The sequence below is a fragment of the Gopherus evgoodei genome, chromosome 16, assembly GCF_007399415.2.
Source record: "Gopherus evgoodei ecotype Sinaloan lineage chromosome 16, rGopEvg1_v1.p, whole genome shotgun sequence".
Lineage (NCBI taxonomy): Eukaryota > Metazoa > Chordata > Testudines > Testudinidae > Gopherus > Gopherus evgoodei.
In genome coordinates, this window is record NC_044337.1 from 2,661,947 (window position 1) to 2,681,541 (window position 19,595).

The window sequence follows — 19,595 nt, forward strand, 5'->3', positions numbered from 1 at the left end:
TGGTGAGATTTTTCGTCTCCTGAGGACTGCGTTATATCGGGGTAGAGGTATATTTAATAAATTTCAATTGGTATTCTATTGTTTGTGTGATTAAAACTGCAATTAATCGCGATTAATTTTTTTGAGTTAATCATGTGAGTTAACTGCAATTAATCAACAGCCCTAATATATATATCTTTGGAATTGTATGGGTAGAAGACCTAGTAACAAAGGCAAAGAACTGATAGATATATCTACCCCAGCGGTTTCTCTGTAGCAGAAGGGCTCCAGGCCTCCTTTGCTTTCTCTGAGGCTGGGGTTCTGGAGTTCAGTAATATGGCAGTTGCAGACAGAGAAGGCACTGCAGCCGCTGCATGGCCATGTACTCTCACTGTATGCAACCATGGCAGAATAAGCTTTCATTTCCCCTCGGAATGAACAGGAGAGGCCAACGGTCATGGGAGGCTCAGGATCTCAGCAGAGCCTAGTGCTGAAGCTGGGTGGCCGAGCTCAATGTGTGGCTAGAGCTGGGTGGTGAATGCCCCATTCTCATGGTTTGGGCACAAATCCAACATGCTTTTCGGATGCTAAATACATCCCAGTCGGTCGAGCTGCTGCCATGTGGGGAAAGGCACTTTATAAATGTCCCTCTGCCCAGCACTCAGCCAGGGCAGGCAATTCCCCAATTGCTGAGGCCTCTCATCCCGTCCTGAATCTCCTGGGTGTTTGTTCCCACTTGCTGGCTCCCTCTGCACTCCAGACACTGGCCCTGGAAGGAATCTCTGGAGGCGGCATCATCTATATCACTTTGTCTCCTTGCCCCTAGGGTGACATACGCGTGGACACCAGTGACACTTACGACAAGCTGCAGTTCTGTGAGACAAAGCTGCTGCACTTGACAAAGGTCATGACCAACCTTCCATCCTACAACTTCAGCAGGGAGGAGAACAATGAGGTGTGCTATTCTTCCCTGACAGGCTCGGGAGGCCTTCCCCGAGAGGCTGGGCCCAGGCAGCAGGTACAGCTGCACTGCTACTGAAGTCCCCAGGCAGCAGGTCTCCGCTCTCTAAAGCCTGGAGGAAGTCCCAGAACACAGTTGTGCTGATGGCCTGGAGATACCCAAACTTTGCCCAGCCAAAGGGGCTGCACTGGTAATTTGCCAGGAACTCTCAGGCACATTGCAGCTGCCCTCATCTTTCATTTGTTTCATGTGTGTATAAGCCCCTGCCAAGCAGCATCTGAGCACTGTGCAGTAAAAATAGTGCAAATCAGGATCTCAAGAAGCAATATCTAGCAACCAGAGACTCTGTGTCCCAGCCATGGATTGCACCATTGTGATCCCAGCAGCCTCCAGAGTTTAGTGCTGCTTTACACTCAGGTTAGCTGACCCATCCTGGCCTATAAAGCTAGCCACACTGAATACATGCCTCATGCCTTGGATGGGCTTGTACTCCAGCGGCTAGCCTGACCCACTGCTCGCACCTCTGCTCCATGTTTAGCATGCTAGCTTGATCAGAGCTAACGTGGGTATGTCTCCTTGAGCTGGAAATTACCTCTTCTGCTGGAAATGTAGACATACCCTGTGTCCATTGCCCGCCTCCCCACCTATACAATATTTAACCTGAGGTGTTTTTTTTACAGACCTTTGTGAAAGTTAGGAATTTCCTGGAGGAAAGTACAAAGAATGAGCGTCAGAACCTGAAGATTTCTTTTGAGGATGAAGAAGATGCCGTTAGAGGTATGAAGATCTTGGAATTGGGAGAGCACTGAGGACCTGTAGTTAGAATGGAGATCTCAGCCAGCTGCTGGGGATAGCTTTCAGCAACATTCGCAACAGCCTCTCCATCCTCTGTAACTTCAGGGTTCCATCAGCTGCATTCCACTGAAGGGTCAGACATGGACCCCCATTGGCTAACACAAAATTGGTGCTGGTCTAGAAATCTGCAGTTGCCAGTTACTCCTGTGGCTCAGAGTTTGTGTGTGAGGAGCCACATCCCTCCCTTTAAGTCCAACGGCTCTCACTACAGTCTAGGGGATTTCATGATGGTAGGAGAGTAAGAAATGGACAAATCCTATGGGCTACTCTGAACCCTCCATCAGCAACCTCCAGTCAAGTGTAAATATCTCTCACCTTTTATTTATGTACATCCTCACCATTCTCCTGCCTAGTTATAGCATTGCTAACCTCATCAAAAATGAGGAGTCAGGCCTCCAAAGGCATCAGATTGGCTTAAACTTCATGTGATTTTAAAGACTAATTCATGCTGAGCTCTGTTTATTCACCTTCTGCTGCTGGAACCTCAAGTTTTTGAGCTTTATTCTACAACCACTACAGCTAGAAACTTAGGTTTCTTTTAAATGAAAGCTGAGATTCACACATAATCACATGGCTCCAGGAGCTGGCGCATTATAGAAAACATCCTATGGAGTGAGAAACAGCAACACTGCAATTATTTTAGTGAGCTGAGTCCTGACAGCTCAGAGTCTGAGGAACTGGGAATGGGAATGTAGCTTGCAAGGAATATACTGGTAACTGCACTCTGCTGGATAGCAGACGTGATTGTGCTGCCCACTGCCAGTTTGAGGCCTACAAAGATGCCATCAGCCCTAATACTAGTGACCTCTGCTGGGGATTTAGCCCCCAGGTGTTATAGTTGAAAAGCAGCAGCAGCTCCAGTGCCACGTGCTTTCCCAGCCTGCTTCACTAGGCTTTGTCTTTTGCAGATGCCTTTGATTTTGCTGACATTGACCACAGCTACGTGCCCAGCCGGGATGAGATAAAAAAGCAGGGTGTGCGCCTGATTGAAACCATGACCAAGGCTGCCAAGAAGAAGCAGCGAGGAGGCCGGAAAGGCACCTAAGGCCTAGTACCACCATCTCACACCAAAAGCAACTTTATTTCGGACTCAATAAAGCACTTTACTTTCCTCGGCTGGTGTCGTGCTGCCCAGGCCCACTCAGCGCCATGAGAAGCTGTTATAGGGTGTCAGAGCCAGGCTGGTGAGGGCCCAATCCTGTCAGGTACTCACCTTTGAAATGCAGAAAAAAAAGCCCCCTCCACAAGGCAAGCCTATTGCAACCCCAACTCCCAATCACGAGGGAATTCCACAACCCTGCTCCCTTCAACAGCCTATTACAAGCATCTAGAGAGCTACCACCTAGAGAGAGTGATAACACTGCATCCGACTCAAGTCCTCTCTCACACACCCACGCAGTGCACTTGAGTCTTGGTGGGCAGGCAGTTGCTGTGTCTTCATCTGTTGTCACTGAAACTGTGGTAATGGGAACCAGAGCCGGCTCTAGCCATTTCGCTGCACCAAACCCAGCGGCATGCCATGGGGGGCGCTCTGCCGCTCGCCGGTCCCGCGGCTCCGGTGGACCTCCCGCAGGCATGCCTGCGGATGCTCCATGGGAGCTGCGGGACCAGCGGACCCTCCGCAGGGAAGCCTGCGGGAGGTCCACCGGAGCCGCCTGCCGCCCTCCCAGCAACCGGCAGAGTGCCCCCCGCAGCATGCTGCCCCCAGCACCCGCTTGGCGTGCTGGGGCCTGGAGCCGGCCCTGGTGGGAACACTGCAGCCCCCTTAGCTGGACACAGAAACTTTTACCATGAGCGAGCCCAATGCACTGTGATCATATTGCAAATCTTTAGACCCGTGTTAAAAAGCACCCAGTAGATTCACTTATTTTTCTGACAGCTGGAAAATCCGTTAAACAACCCGCCAGATACTGGCCAGGTGCAGTAACCCCAACGCTGAGCGCCCGCATGGCCAGGGGCCTCGGCCCCTCTGCCCTGCCCCCACCCCGCTAGAACCTGCCTTCGCGCGGCGATGGGCGGAGCCACGCGGCGGGGCGGGGCTGAGTGGTGGGGAGGGGCGGGGTGCTGAGTCGGGACAAGGCTGAGTGGGCGGGGCGGGCTAGAGAGCAGGTGTGAGTGAGTTTCACTCTCTTGTCCCGCGCGAGGTTCCGTAGCTGCGCTTTCTGCCTGCGTCCCTCCCGCCTTAAAGCGAAAGGGCCAAGATGGCGGCGGCGCGGGGGGCTGAGCGGTCTCTCTTGGCTCAGCGGCCGGCGGCACCTGCGAGGCCCTGGCGGGGCTGAGCCCGACCCCCAGGAGCCTGGGCAGCGTCGAGACCCGGACACGCCGCTCTCTGCCCCGGGACCGGGCGATGCCGCGTTAACCTGGCAGCGCCGGGACCAGCCGCCGCGCCGGGGGACAGGCCCTGGGAGTGCAGCCCAGCCGCGGTGCTGGGGCTTGGCCGCGTTCCGCCCCCGGGGCACAGCGGTGTCTGCGCAGGCTCGTCAGCACCCCCGATGGCCGCGTAAAGCGCCCTGCGCGGGGCTGCTGCTGAGCTGCGACGGGAGGCGCGTTTCCCGCGCGCTGTTAGAGCTTCGTGCCCCGGGAAGGCGGGGGGCGAGGAAGATGTTCTCGGCCCTGAAGAAACTAGTGGGCTCGGATCAGGCTCCCGTCCGGGACAAGAACATCCCCGCGGGGCTGCAGTCTATGAACCAGGCTCTGCAGAGGAGGTTTGCCAAGGGAGTCCAGTATAACAGTGAGTAGGAGCTTGAAAGTTTCGGGGAGCAGGAATACAAGGGGGGGGGGGGAATAATCTCTCGGGTTGCAAACGTCCATGCCCTGAGAGCTGGGTCGTTCCTGCTGTTGTGTGCAGAGGAATGAAGCTGTAACCATATGATACTAGTCCTTTGTTTTGTGTGCTGTTACTCTCACAAACTGTCCCCGGAACATTTGTGGCATTAAATAGTTCCACTATGCGTGAGAGATGCAGGGATGGGAAAGGGAGAAAGACATAACTGAAAGACAGAAAACTCAAATCTTTAATGCTTGTTTTGAATACTTCCTGTTTTAGGGCCTGGGTGGTTCTGAATGCCTACATCCCCACACACCTCTATTGATTTCGTTGGCAGTTATAGGAGCACACCATTTCTCAAGATTAGTCCATTCAGATGCTAGAAAAATCCCCCTGCCTCTCTGATATTTGGATGGCCTTTGCTACATCCCAGGAAAATGGTACTTTCTCATCAGGTGTTAATGGCTGTGTGTTGTTAAGTGACTATTGTGGAATTTTGCCATGGTAAAGGTTAGTGAAAGGTGAAGGTGGCACCATATCTAGTTTTATTAGGTCCATTAGTCTCATATTGGTTATCAGTTTATGCAGGTACATATTTTAGAATTTTTTTTCAATAGGCATTTTAAGAAATGTTTTCTCGTGGATAATCGCAGCATCTCTTATTCCTAGTAAGAAAATATTCCTTGAAACTCAGAGGGACACTGTAAGTAGGTGAAATACATGAGCAAGTAATAATCGTGACACACAGGGCAGCAGTTCCAAAATGTTTTACTTAAGCAATTCAGCAACTGCATTTTATCTCTTTTTGCAACCCACTCAGGGGCCCAAAACCATAAGTCAGCTGTGTCCCCTGCTGCTGTTGCCTTCTTGCCCCTCTGAGGCTTGTGACACTGACCACCTACAGCAGTACCCTCTGCCCTGGCACTACAACCCTAGTTCTGGTGCAGAGGAGAGGTCCTGCAGGGGTGTTGGAGACCGAGCCTTCTCCACTCTCAGCCCCACAGCAGCAGTCCCCGTCTCATGGGCTGGACCAGGCCTTCCTCCACAGCTGAGCCAAACCTGAGTGGTGCTGCAGTGTTGTGCAGCAGATCACAATGCCTGGAGCAGAGCGCCAGGATCAGCCCCATGGGACAGGGACTGCTGCTGTGGGAGTGAGAGTGGAGCAGGCTTGGTCTCCAGTGCCCGGAGTAGGGAGCTGGGCCCAGCCTTGTGGGACAGGAGCCACCACTATGCAGGCTCCCTCTCCAGTCTCTTCCTCTCCACATCAGGCCTGTAGCCCACCTAAACCTTCCCGTGACCCAGTGGTGGGTTGAGACACACTTTTGGGAAACACTGACATCAGGTGATAGCTCTGAAAATAGACACACGCCATTACAGTGAGTATTAGCTCATCTGTATGGATCTGTGTAGATAGTGAAGTCAAAGTGCAGAAGGGTTAAGAGGAGATCAGCAGTGTGGAATAATGTGTCTGATTTGTAAATGTTGAACTTGAATAATTTTCTATGCATTTGTGTGCAGCTAGGGAGATGTGAGGGGGATAGGAACCATAGTTGAGGGGAAGGGAGAGGCTAGCGTTAGAAATGTAGAAAGTATGGTCAGCAATGCTTCTGAGGGGGTGTATGTGTGTTTCTTTGTTATACCAGAGGAAGCATTTGGTTCACATCCGTTAGGCACACTAAGAATAGTGTGTAATTTAGAGAGTCTAGCAATTGTGTGGAGCTATTTCCATTTTTTAAGATTAATACAGCTGGGTCAGAAATGCAAACACTAAAGCCACCAAGCATAGTCCCTTGATTCCTTAGCAAGTACATCCATTTTAACTTTGTCACATTGCTAAAAGCCTGTGGAAGGGTTTTGTTTGGTGCCTTGACTTGACAGTACTTGTGTTCTGATAGCTTCAGTTCTATCATAAATATTAAAAACAGTATTCTGTCACTGCCTTGGGGGAAGCTTTCCAATTGCCATAGTAACTCTTCTCTCACTGTTGCTGTTATATAATATTTACAGAAGATGCAGGCCAGCTTGTGAAAGGGTTTTGGAGGTGGTCCACTAAGACACGCATGGTGTATTTATTTTTGAATGCCATGCATGTGTGACCCTTGGAGGTTGGACAGGTCTTGGCATGAGGAGTTATAACTAAGGTGACTTCCAGACATTCTCTGCTTCAGCCTCAGGGGCTGGGGACTCTGGAGCTGGCAGCTAGTGGGGCCCTGGGAGGGTTGCAGTGACAGGCGATGGGGCCCCCTGCAGGGTTCCAGTGACAGGTGACAGATTTCTGAGGGGGCCCTCAGGATTCTGGCAACAGCCTCGCATGGGGTGGGAGGCAGGGGGATGCCTCGGGTAAGTGGTTGGGGGTGTCCCGTTTTCTCTTTAGGCAATATAGTCAACCTGCAGCTCCCAGCCACCGTGGGTGGAGGGGAGCTTCCAGCTGCGGTGAGCAAAGGGGGAACCCCACACCCTGGTGGCAGGGGAAACCATGGAACTGCAGCAGTAAAAGTCACAGACAGGTGACAGCTTCTGTGAATTTTTGTTCATTGCCCATGACCTGTCTGTGACTTTTACTAAAAATAACCATGGTACAATCTTAGCCTTAGTTATAACATGAGTGGGATATGGGATAGTAAAGGATGTCAGGCAGAAAGGGTGTCACTGTGGGGAAGACAAGGCTGTAGCTCTTATTTTATTTCACCAATGCTCCTTTGTAAATTAAAAAAAAAAATGAAATTCAAGGGGAAAAATGAAAATGCTTTTCATAGCCATTGTATACAAATATATGTCATGCCTTTAACCCCTTTTTTCCCCTACATTTGCACAAATCCAAATTTAGGGTTCGCTGTCATGGCTGTTACAAAAATGGTCACTTACTTTTTTGATGATCCATTCAAAATATGAAACTGAAATCTGTTTCCTTACCACACATTTATTTAGTTCATACACTGACTTGTTGAAGGATTGCTCATAAGCGCTATAGCTAGTGGACTGGCAGCCAGGAATTTCTACGTTCTAAATCTGGCTCTGATACTGATTTGTTTGGTTTTGGGTGCCACTTCTTTGTGGTAGTTTCCGTATCTGTGTAGTATATTTAAGAAAAGAAGTGGAAGAAACCCTCAGCTGAATAGTTTAACTATATTAAGTGCTGAGTGTTATGCTTATGAATTCTGGACAGCTGGCATGAGTTACAGGAAAAAATGCATTGAAGCACTTTGTTGAGGGAACCCCATCCACTCCCTGCCAGATAATATAGACCTTTCAAGCAGAAGAGAAGAGGTTGGCATGTTTGTAGGGTATGATTTCAGAAGAGGGCAAGGCCTAATAGCAGTCTTAGCAGCAGCCACTAGTATTCATTGGAGAATCATATTTCAAAATAACTTTCATACTTGTATCTTAACACATGTTTTTTCATGTACTCATCCTCACTGTGCCTTATGGGCATACCACCATACTTGGCTTTTTAGTAGCAGAGAAGAAAATAAGCTATAGGCACTGCCAAACTACAAATTGAAAGTTTACATAAGGTGGTGATAGGCTGGGAGAGGGAGAAATGAATGAATGTGGCTGAAGGCCTTTCTGGGATTATATGTCTGAGGATTCCCTTGAAACTACCCATTGATGGTAACTGATCAGAGCAAAAGATGTGAGGCGGTTTGAAAGATCCAGCTGTCATATTTTCTTTCTTGCCTGGAGATAGGAGCCCACTGTGCTACCATCCTCAAACTGTTTGACAGGGCAGGCATGTCACGAAACAGCAGTCTGTGTGTTCCTTTCAGATGGCTTTGGACATAATCAGTATAATACTGACAAACAAGTGTGTAGACACTGCCTAAAAATCAACCACTAGTAGGAAACACTGAGGCCAGTGGTTCTGGGAAATCAAATATTCTACCAATCTTCTGCTTTTCTCCCCTTGAAAGTAGAAAAATGTTCTCATGGATATGAAAGTAGAAAAATGTTCTCATGGATATATTGTATCCTTTTATGAAGTTTTAAAACCTGATTTTCTTTATTGTTATAGATTATTATTTGTAGTATTGTAGCAACTATAAACACACTTCAGCTTAACATTCTGGAGGAGCAAGGACAGAGTTGGAGGTCAGGAGCTCCTGATGTCTAATTGTAGTTAGCCACAGACCCAATCTGTGGCCTTGGGCCTTTGTCTCTTCCTCAGTTTCTCTATCTGTAATAATGAGTGGAATCTTTCCACCTTTTGTAGAGGATTTTAATGATGTGGATGAAAAGTGTAAAATATACTAAATGACTTATTACTTTCTTTCCTCACATTTTTCTGTCTCCCACAAATAACTTTTGATGCTTGTTATGCAAACCTATGGGTGTTGCTTTAATTTAAACCACTATTTACTATCAAATTAAAGCTGCAAGCCTATCGTTATCATAAATGGTAATACCTATGTGTACCTTACTGATGCATCTCATTTCAAACGTAGGACTATCTAAAGGGCTGTTGACCAGGGACAGTCAGGTAATCATGAGTGGGCTTGTAGTGAGTGTTGAGTTACCGGTTATGCTGTGTGTCATTTTTTTTAATGATATCGAGGAACTTATCGGAGTTATGTACTTGCAGCAGTGGTAAGAGTGTTTGGCATATGATAAATGAAGTAAGAGAGCAGCCTTGGCGTATTAAATTTAAAAAACCTACTCTCTAAGGGTGTGACTGTAATTTAAAAAACAAACAAAGGCAGTGTTAAAGTCACCCTATTGTTACTTGAGTGGTTATTTTGAGTGTCTTGAAACAGGTTGCACAGCATAAGAATGACCATACTGGGTCAAACCAACGGTCCATCTAGCCCAGTATCCTGTCTTCTGACTGTAGCCAAGTCCAGGTACTTTAGATGGAATGAATAGAACAGGGCAGTTTTTCAGTGATCCCTCCCCTACTGTTACAAGCAGTAGGCACCACAAGAGAGATAGGAATTGAGTGGTTACCCTTACCTTAAAGTACCTTTCATTTGCTGGTTAACAAAAAGGTGTCCTTCTCAACTTAGTGGAGGTTTCAAGTGTAGGTTTTTGTGTGTTGTTTAAAGTGGTTAAGCAGACCTGACTTCTAAGCCTTTGGACCTAAACTTTTTCTGTTTTAACACACAGCTGAAGAGTTAACCCAAACGCAGCAGTATAGTTCAAGAGAAGCAGAAATTGATAGAAATTATAAGCAATTAAACTGACCAGTGTAATTACCTTTTTCAAAGAGAGGAATGCATGAACAGCATAAATGGTGAAAGATACATCTGACTTCTAAGTCTCTCTTTTCCTTTTAATAACCTAAGCTGTAATTTAATAATGGACATAGATTTTTTTAAAGGACTTTCCAGGGGAGGCAGTCTGATCCTTTGGGTAGGGCATAGCTCTGAGGCAGCAGACCTGGGCTCCTGTTCCAGCCCTACTGCTGACTTGCTGCATGCTTTAAGGAAAATAGGCTCATTTTTTTTTTTTTTTTTGAAGTAAGCAGTCACCTTTCATTATGTATTTCTCCATCTGAAAATGGAGATAATGCTTACCTACCTCTTTAAGGATTCTGTCACATCTATAGGTACAAAACACTATAAGTACTACATATTATTTTAACCTTATTTTTGGTCTCTTAAAGTTATGTATTATAGAAACGTGAATGCCACTCAGCAAATAGTCCAAAAAGAAAAGCAATTATCGACAACTATAATTTTAATTAAATTTTTAATTGCTGCTTATATTGTACATTACTTAAAATATTTACTGTATATACTTGTTCATAAGCCAAATATTTTTGGTAAAAAGGTGATGGATCAAAGAGCGGAGGTGGCTTGTAAACGGGTCTACACCAAAATTTGATGATTTTAAACTCTATAGAATCATTGAATTGAATATCTAATACATTGTCATTTTGTTTACCTGGAGCATCTACAGGTTTGGAGCCCCTTAGCCCCATGTAGCTGCAGGTTGCTGTACCTGGCCACAGGGAGCTGAGTGGCTCCATGCCTGCAGATGCTCCAGGTAAATAAAACGTCCTGCCAGCAGCTTACCCTGACAGGCCGGGAGCCAGCGTTTGCCGACCTATTTATTGATGGCAATACTGCAGCCTTTTAAAGTTGCAAAGTTGTTTAGTGGACTAAACTGGCTTAAAATGGACCTCATAAGTCTTGAGCCAATATGAAAATATAATGTGCAGAATCGATGGAATCTCTAATAAAATTGAAATAGCCTGTTATCCCTACAGACATGCCAATCTGCAGGGCTGCTTTGAAATAAACAAAACAATAATTTGACAGTGATAAAGCAGGTGACATTCCTATGTAAAATCCTACAAAATCTAAACGACAATAATAATCTATTTTCATACTAGTATTTAAAATGAACAACGGTCAAATCAAAAGAAAAAGGTCTTATCATGCAGTGTTCAATCTTAAAGTTGTTGCATATGCAGAAGACAAAAGCTGTCTAGAGATCTAGAAGAAAAAATTGAATCCTTCCAAAGGTTTATTATAAAATATCGAAAGGAATATGCATTTGAATTGTCACAAATAGGAAATATGGATGAAACAGCAATGACATTCGATCTCCCGAGCAACAGAACGGTAACCAGTGTTGGTGAAAAAACAGTTTGAATTAAAGCCACTTTCCATGAAAAAATCCATTTTACGGTGGTTTTATCATGTTTGGCAAATGGATCAAAGCTCGCTCCTGTTATTTTTAAAAGAAAAAGCTTGCCTAAAAACATGAAATTTCCTGCTGGTGTCATCGTACGTGCACATGAAAAGGGATGGATGGATGAAAGTGGGACTATTGAATTGCTGGAAAAAGTGTGGAATAAGAGACCAGGAGCACTTATCAAGAAATCTGCTGTGCTCAATTGGGACGTGTTCAGGGCATGCAAGGTGGATGAAAAATGTGGCCAAAAATATGAAAACTACTTTGGCTGTAATACCTGGAGGCTTAACTTCAGGCAGACATCAAGCGGCTGTAGAACTGAACAAACCCTTTAAAGACAGACTGTGCAAAATGTGGTCTGAGTGGATGTGCTCAGGCATGGCGAAGTTGACAAAAGGCAAGACTCTTATGAAGCCCGAAATCAGTCTGGTCGCCCAGTGGATCAAAGGTGTCCAGTCAGTCAGAAATGGTAGAAAAATCATTTAGGAAATGCTGTATCAGCAATGTACTCAACAGGTCAGATGATGATGGCATATTTGATGATACAACAGAGGCTGATGATAAGGAATCCGACTCTGAAGACGACACTGCTGACATCTACAATGACAATACAGGTGTTGTAGCGACTGAAGCAGAGTTTAATGAACTGTTTGGTGAATCAGAGACTGATTCAGACTTTGAAGGATTTTAAGACTTTTTAAAGTATCATATTGTTCTAAGTTACTTGTTTTAAATATGCATTTACTGATTTTAAATATTGACTGTAATTTTGAAGGTGAATACATATTTGTTCAGTTATTAAAAGTCTTTTCGTTAGATTACATTAATATAATTCTAGCAAAAGTTTTGAGTGTTTCCTGTGATGCCAGCTTTTAAAATATAGCAGGGAACGGCAAACTGAGGGGCCCTGTGCCAGCAGATGCTCCAAGTAAACAAAATGTCCCAACCTGCCAGCGGCTTACCCTGATGGGCTGGGAGCCAAAGTTTGCCAACCCATGAAATGTGGGGTCGGCTTATGAAAGGGTCATACAGTTTTTGTTGTTTTTACCTAACCGTCTTGGGAGGTCAGCTTATAAACAAACAGGCTAATGAACAAGTATATACGGTAAGTACATGGTACAAACTTCTTGAAATCAAGCAATAGCAGTCCTCCACTTGTATCTCTTCGTTTTAGATACAGCATGAACATCGGATGAAGAGCTGCTTTTTGTTATTAGGCTACTTTGGCAAAGTGATGCAGAATTTAATGCTAATCACTTGTTCAAGTTTCAAGGGAGAGAAATCACTTTAGGGCAGTCCATTTCCTAAGGAAGAACAAATTCCGTGTCTCAGAATGATGTGTGAAATCCTGGCCCCATTGAAGTCAGTGGCAAAACTCCCATTGACTTCAGTGGAGCCAGGATTTCACCTAATGATTTCTGATCTAATCTGACAAGATGATCAAACTTAGAAAATTCGGCCAATGTGTAACAGAAGACCCTGATGCTGAATCATAGAAGATTGGGGTTGGAAGAGACCTCAGGAGGTCATCTAGTCCAACCCCCTGCTCAAAGCAGGACCAATCCAAACTAAATCATCCGAGCCAGGGCTTGTCAAGCTGGGCCATAAAAACCTTTAAGGATGGAGATTCCAACACCTCCCTAGGTAACCCATTCCAGTGCTTCACCACCCTCCTAGTGAAAAAGTTTTTCCTACTATCCAACCTAAACCTCCCCCACTGCAACTTGAGACCTCTGCTCCTTGTTCTGTTGTTTGCCACCACTGAGAACAGCCTAGCTCCATCCTCTTTGGAATCCCCCTTCAGGTAATTGAAGGCTGCTATGAAATCACCCCTCTTCTCTTTTGCAGACTAAATAAGCCAGGTTCCCTCAGCCTCTCCTCATAAGTGATGTGCCTCAGCCCACTGATCATTTTCATTGCCCTCCACTGAACTCTCCAGTTTGTTCACATCCCTTCTGTAGTGGGGGGACCAAAACGGGACACAATACTCCAGGTGTGGCCTCATCAGTGCCGAATAGAGGGGAACAATCACTTCCCTAGATCTGCTGGCAGTGCACCTACAAGTGCAGCCCAATATGCCATTAGCTTTCTTGGCAACACGGACATACTGACCCATATCCAGTTTCTCATCCACTGTAATCTCCAGTTCCTTTTCTGCAGAACTGCCACTTAGCCAGTCGGTCCCCAGCCTGTAGCAGTGTATGATATTCTTCTGTCCTTGGATTTCTTTTGGCTCAATCTTCCAATTTGTCTAGGTCACTCTGGACCCTATCCATACCCTCCAGTGTATCTTGCTCTTCCCCTCGCTTAGTATCATCTGTGAACTTGCTGAGGGTGCAATCCATCCCATCATCCAGATCATTAATGAAGATGTTGAACAAAACCGGCCCCAGGACTGATCCGCTTGATACCAGCTGCCAACTAGACATTGAGTTGTTGTTCACTACTCGTTGAGGCTGACGATTTAGCCAGTTTTCTATCCACCTTATAGTTCGTTCATCCAACCAGTACTTTTTTAACTTGCTGGCAAGAATACTGTGGGAGACCATATCAAAAGCTTTGCTAAAGTCAAGGTATATTACATCCACCACTTTCCCCATATCCACAGAGCCAGTTGTCTCATCATAGAAGGCAGTCAGGTTGGTCAGGCATGACTTGCCCTTGGTGAATCTATGTTGACTGTTCCTGATCACCTTCCTTTCCTCCAAGTGCTTCAAAATGGATTCCTTGAGGAACTGCTCTGTGATTTTTCCAGGGACTGAGGTGAGGTTGACAGGACTATAGTTCCCCGGATTCACCTTCTTCCCCTTTTAAAAGATGGGCACTATGTTTGCCTTTTCCCAGTTCTCCAGGACTTCCTCCAATCACCATGAGTTTTCAAAGATCATGGCCAATGGCTCTGCAATCATATCAGCCAACTTCCTCAGCATGCTCGGGTACAGTTCATCCGGCCCCATGGGCTAGTAAATGTCCAGCTTTTCTAAATAGTCCTTAACCTGTTCTTTCACCACTGAGGGTTGCTCACAACCTCCCCATACTGTGCTGCCCAGTGCAGCAGTGTGGGAGCTGACCTTGTCTGTGAAGACTGAGGCAAAAAAAGCATTGAGTACTTGAACTTTTTCCACATCTGTCACTAGGTTGCTTCTCCCGTTCAGTAAGGGTCCCACACTTTCCTTGACCACGTTCTTGTTGCTAATATACCTGTAGAAACCTTTCCTGTTACCCTTCACATCCCGTGCTAGCTGCAACTCCAATTGGACTTTGGCCTTCCTGGTTACACCCTTGCATCTCGAGCAATATTTTTATACTCCTCCCTAGTCATCTGTCTAAGTTTCAACTGTGAGCTTTCTTTTTGTGTTTAAGCTCACTGAAGATTTCTCTGTTAAGCCAAGCTGGTCGCCTGCCTTATTTGCTCTTCTTTCTGCACATTCTGAAGGTGAGAGCAAGCTTCTAGAAATAACACAGAATACACTGCTTATCTTTGAGTTGTTAAGGTCACGTGCTGGATGAAACTGTGGCTAATCCCATTTATATTAGCTTTTCAGCATATTATGGACACTTCTTATCCTTTGAGTATGTGTTGTTTTTTTTTTTCCTTCACACACAGTTAGGTTCCTTGATTGAATCTCTTTTCATGGAGAGAGAGAGAGAGAATGTGTGTGTGTGTGTGTGTGTGTGTAGTCTCTCAATCTGCACTAGAGCAGCCTGGTGTCCTATGCCATTGATTACCAGTCATTACAAATGCATTAAATTATATTAGGATTTTCTGATTTTTGCCTCAGGCACATATACCCTCCACAGTGAGTCCAGACTGTCACAACTAGCTGTCAGTTTTTCCGTATTACTTTGCTGAGCATCACTGCTGTGTTCTGCTTCCAGTAAGAGTATAATAGAAAATATGGTCCCTGCTGCAAGGCACTTGCACTCTAAGACCCTGTCTACACTGGCAAGTTTCTGCGCGGTGAAGCAGCGTTCTGCGCTGTAACTCCCAAGGCGTACGCACTGCCAAGCCACTTAGTGGACAGAAACTGCGCAATTGTAGCGCTGTAAAAAAACCACCCCAGTGAGAGGTTTACAGCTTTCTGCGCCGGGGCTACTGCTCTGTGGTGCCAGTGTAGACACCGTGGCGATTACGGTGCAGCGATTGGCCTCAGTGAGGTGTCCCATAATGCCCGTTCTCACCTCTCTGGCCATCGGTTTGAACTCTACTGCACTGCCTTCAAGTGACCAACCGTCATCCCCACCCCGTAAATTCCTTTGGAAATTTGAAAGTCCCCTTCCTCTTTGCTCGGTGGTGTGTGAAGTGATCTTGGGGCATCTTTCCAGGTGGCCATGCCTGCTCCATGCACCATTGCTCCCTCTTGGAGCAATGCCGAGCTGCTGGACCCCATCAGCATTTGGGGAGAGAAGGATGTCCAGTCCCAACTGTGCTCCAGCATAGGAATTATGATACTTACGGACAGACTTCACAATGTGTGATGGAAAGGGGCCATGACTGGGACACATTGCAATGTAGGGTCAAAGTGAAGGAGCTGCGTAACGCCTACCACAAGGTGTGGGAAGCAAACTGCTGCTCCAGTGCTGCACCCACAAGCTGCTGGTTCAACAAAGAGTTGGACACAATACTCTGCGGCGACCGCACCTCCACTGCAAAGCCCTCTGTGGATACTTTGTTGGGTCGTGTGCCAGTCAAGAGTGTACGAAGCCAGGAGGAGGAAATCTTGGATGAGGATGTGAGGCAGAGGATGACTTGGAAGCCAGAGATGCATAGAGCCAAAAGCTCTTTTCTACCCCAGAGGAGGTTAGCCATGCACAGCTGTCGGAGACTGGTGAAGCGCAAACAGGAGAGGAGGCCCCGGTAAGTGGATGTGATTTTTGGGAATCACTGAAGCGAGTTGTTAGGGGCAGGAGGGTTGTCTCCCACTGCATGCCTAGTCTGAGTGGCAGAACAGGCTGTTGATTTGACTCCCTCACTTCGTGGGACTCTCCCTCAGAGGTCTCCAGGAAACTGTCTTGGAGATACTGGGCAATCCGCTGCTGCAGGTTCTTCGGCAGAGCTGCTTTGTTTCTTGCCCCATTAATGGCAACTGTGCCATCACAGGGGGGACCATTGCTGCACATAGGCGAGCTGCATGGGGACCAGGGCAGAAGCTGCAGCCTTGGAGAAGACCTTCCCTTGATTCCCTGCTCACCTTCAGCAGCGAGACATCTTCCATAATCACATCCTCTGAAAAGTGTGGGGACAGGAATGATTATCAGCCTTCCCACTCCCTCCCACCCCCCAGTGCTGGCTCTCCGCAGGAGCCACGTGCCCAGTGTACAACAGGGTCCAGGAAGAGTGATTTACCCTGCCCTATGGCAAGTCACCATTTTGGCGACTTATGTTTGCTTGCCTGCAGTTAGCCAGTTAGTGACAGGTGTGAGAGTACTGGCTGTGTTTTAAAGCACTGAATCGGTGTTGTCTATGTTGCAAACAATACTGCTTCTGTAAAATGTTGCGTTTAAACTTCACAGAGATGACCTTGGGATCCCAACCTCCCTCTTTGTTATTGGTGGCTGAACGGCTGCGCAGAGTTAGAAAGTGGCCAAGAAGAACTAAGGACTTTCTGCGTAATGTTATGATGCACTCTGCTGCCGAGAAACGGGAATTGAGGGAGTGGCAGTACAGACATGCTTCAGGTGGTACTAGCTCTTCAAACTGAGCAGTTCTGTGCCCGCCCTCCCCTGCAGCCGCTGTCACAAAACTTTTCCATGTGCCCCCCAGACACCGCCAACACGCTTTTATCAATCTGTCTACAGTCTCTACCCGCAGCATTCCACTCCTCCCTCGCAGTTCAGCACTGTGGACTCCCACTATTCACTGCACTCAATGCCCATTCCTCTGCGGTATGGCCCTGCTGAAGTACCTGCTGCATTGTACTCCAAAGGAGAAGGTTGGATATGATCCCTGGACATACACAAATCTCTAGCCATCCAAGGACACCACCTTCTCGTGGGACCTTCCCTTCCCCCATCCCCGTTCCTCCTGATATATTTTTTCCTTTCACTCTCTCCTCAGGTGGTTGTTTTTTAATAAAAGAATTGTGTTGCTTTAAAACCAATCTTTATTCTATAAATTGAAAGCAAAAAGAGCCCTGCAGACCAACATACAATTACGGTAAACCCACATATTGCATTGTTTACACCAATTACCTCCTAGCATTACAAGCACTGCACTTCTGAGCATAGCAACAAATATTAGTGGCTTTCAGCTTCAAATTGCTGCCTCACAGCATTCCTGATCCTTATAGCCCTACGCTGCACCCCTCTGATAGCCCTAGTCTTTGGCTGTTTAAACTCAGCCTCGAGGCGCTGAGCCTCTGCAGTCCAGCCCTGAGTGAAGCTTTCACCCTTCCTTTCACAAATATTATGGAGCGTACCACACATGGCTATAAGCATAGGAATAGTTTCATCGGCCAGGTGCAGTTTCCCATAGAGGCAGCACCAGCGGGCTTTTAAACAGCCAAAAGCACACTAAACAATCATTCTGCACTTGCTCAGCCTGTTGTCAAACCACTCCTTGCTGCTGTCAAGTTGCCCCGTGTATGGCTTTATAAGGCGTGGTGTTAAGGGGTAGGTAGGGTCTCCTAGGATCACAGTGGGCATTTTGAGTTCCCCTATGGTGATCTTCTGGTCCAGGAAGAAAGTCCTGGCTTGCAGCTTCGTGAACAGGTCAGTGTTCCAAAAGATGCATGCATCATGCACCTTGCTGGACCAGCCTGTATTAATGTCTGTGAAACGCCCACAGTGATCCACAAGCGCCTGGAGGACCATTGAAAAAATACCCCTTGTGAGTAATATACTCGGTGGCTAGGTCGTCTGATGCCAGAACTGGAATGTGCTTGCCATCTGCAGTTAGGGAAGCCCATTTGTGCAAAGCCATCCACAGTGTCACGCATGTTGCCCAGAGTCACGGTCTTTCAGAGCAGGATGCGATTAATGGCCCTGCAGACTTTCATCAGCACAAGTCCAGTGGTCCAATTTCCCACTCCAAACTGGTTAGCAACCCATCGGTAGCAGCCTGGAGTAGCTAGCTTCCACACCGCAATTTCTATGTGCTTCTCCAGTGGCAGGGCAGCTCTCATTCTCATGTCCTTGCGCCACAGGGCTGGAGTGAGCTCATCACACAGTCCCATGAATGTAGCTTTCCTTATCCGAAAAGTACTGCAGCCATTGCTTATCATCCCAGACATGCATCACAATATAATCCCACCACTCAGTGCTTACTTCCCGAGCCCTAAAGTGGTGTTCCAGTGTGGCACTCTAGTGTCATCACTATTATGTGTAGCAAGATCAATGTCTCACTCGTCTTGCCGTTGTAGTTTAAAGAATAACTCCACTGCCGCTCGTGACTTGTTGGTCAGAGCGGGCAGCATTCTGGTCAACAGATCAGGAACCATTCCTGCAGCTTGAAGAGGCTGGGTGCGCAGTACTCAAACAGTTGAAAGATGGCACCAAATGCGGATGGATGCACAGGGATTTCTGGAATGCCCCATCATGCCCCACGCCTTCCCACGAGTCTTAGCAGCAGAAGAGAAAGAGGTGCTCCATAGGATAGCTGCCCTGAGTGCATTTCTCCAAATACCACTGCAAGTGTGAACATGCTATTGTGCAGGCAGCTGACAGTGCGAACACACAACAGCTGTTTCCCTTCAGCGTGCTCTAAGCGGCACTGTAACTTTTCCTGTGTAGACATGCCCTAAATGAGAGATGAGAGCGCGCTCCACTGCAGAAATAAGATGTTGTTTTAATTTAAATTGGTGTTTACAGGGATATAGTTAAACCAGTGCAAATCCCTGTGGGCCCATGCTTGTTTTTAGCTTAAACCTGCTCCTTAACAACTTAAGTTAAATTAAAATAGGCAATGCTTAAACCAAAGAGTGTCCACACAGCCATTTGTACCAATGTAATTCTGTCAGTTTAAATTGACATCTTTAATTTAAACTGGCGCAAACTTCTCAAGTAGGCAAGCCCTCAGGCAGGGCAATTTGGGTATCCAAGCTGACCAGCCAGTTTCAAAGTGGTGCAGATAGTTTCAGGAGATCGTTATTTTCTTGAGGATAAGAAAATTATTTAAGGAAAACTTGAACGCTACAGGAGGGCATTTGGCATGTGGGTAGGAGGATACAAGCTCAAAAATAGGTATGGAAGAACTTGTTGAAATGTGAGCAGGGGTTAAGATTACCCAGGGCGGGGGGGGCAGCAGGATGGGAGTTAAGCAAAAATGAGAGCAGAGGCATAGACTGAGGGCTTGTCTACATCAGAAAGTTGCAGCGCTGGTGAGGGAGTTACAGCGCTGCAACTTTGAGAGTGTCCACATCTGCAGGGCATCACCAGCGCTGCAACTCCCTGTTTGCA

The 19,595-nt window shown here is 46.7% G+C and overlaps 2 protein-coding genes across 6 annotated transcripts in view; both read left to right on the plus strand.

The window, feature by feature from the left end:
- The window catches only part of CCDC183 (coiled-coil domain containing 183), a 39,715-nt gene extending 36,875 nt beyond the window's left edge, over positions 1 to 2,840 (plus strand). The window contains exons 12-14 of the mRNA XM_030535938.1: positions 806 to 934; positions 1,621 to 1,717; positions 2,704 to 2,840. Coding sequence (XP_030391798.1) covers positions 806 to 934; positions 1,621 to 1,717; positions 2,704 to 2,840 — 363 coding nt within the window. The remainder of the gene's footprint in view (positions 1 to 805; positions 935 to 1,620; positions 1,718 to 2,703) is intronic.
- Positions 2,841 to 3,992: 1,152 nt separating this feature from the next.
- RABL6 (RAB, member RAS oncogene family like 6) overlaps positions 3,993 to 19,595 on the plus strand; it is a 110,677-nt gene continuing 95,074 nt past the window's right edge. For 2 of the 5 annotated variants that reach the window (XM_030536105.1, XM_030536106.1), the window contains exon 1: positions 3,994 to 4,526. In XM_030536105.1, coding sequence (XP_030391965.1) covers positions 4,397 to 4,526 — 130 coding nt within the window. In that variant the 5' untranslated portion in view covers positions 3,994 to 4,396. Of the gene's footprint in view, positions 4,527 to 19,595 lie in introns of all 5 variants that reach the window. The other 3 variants (XM_030536109.1, XM_030536107.1, XM_030536108.1) reach the window with 2 other exon arrangements.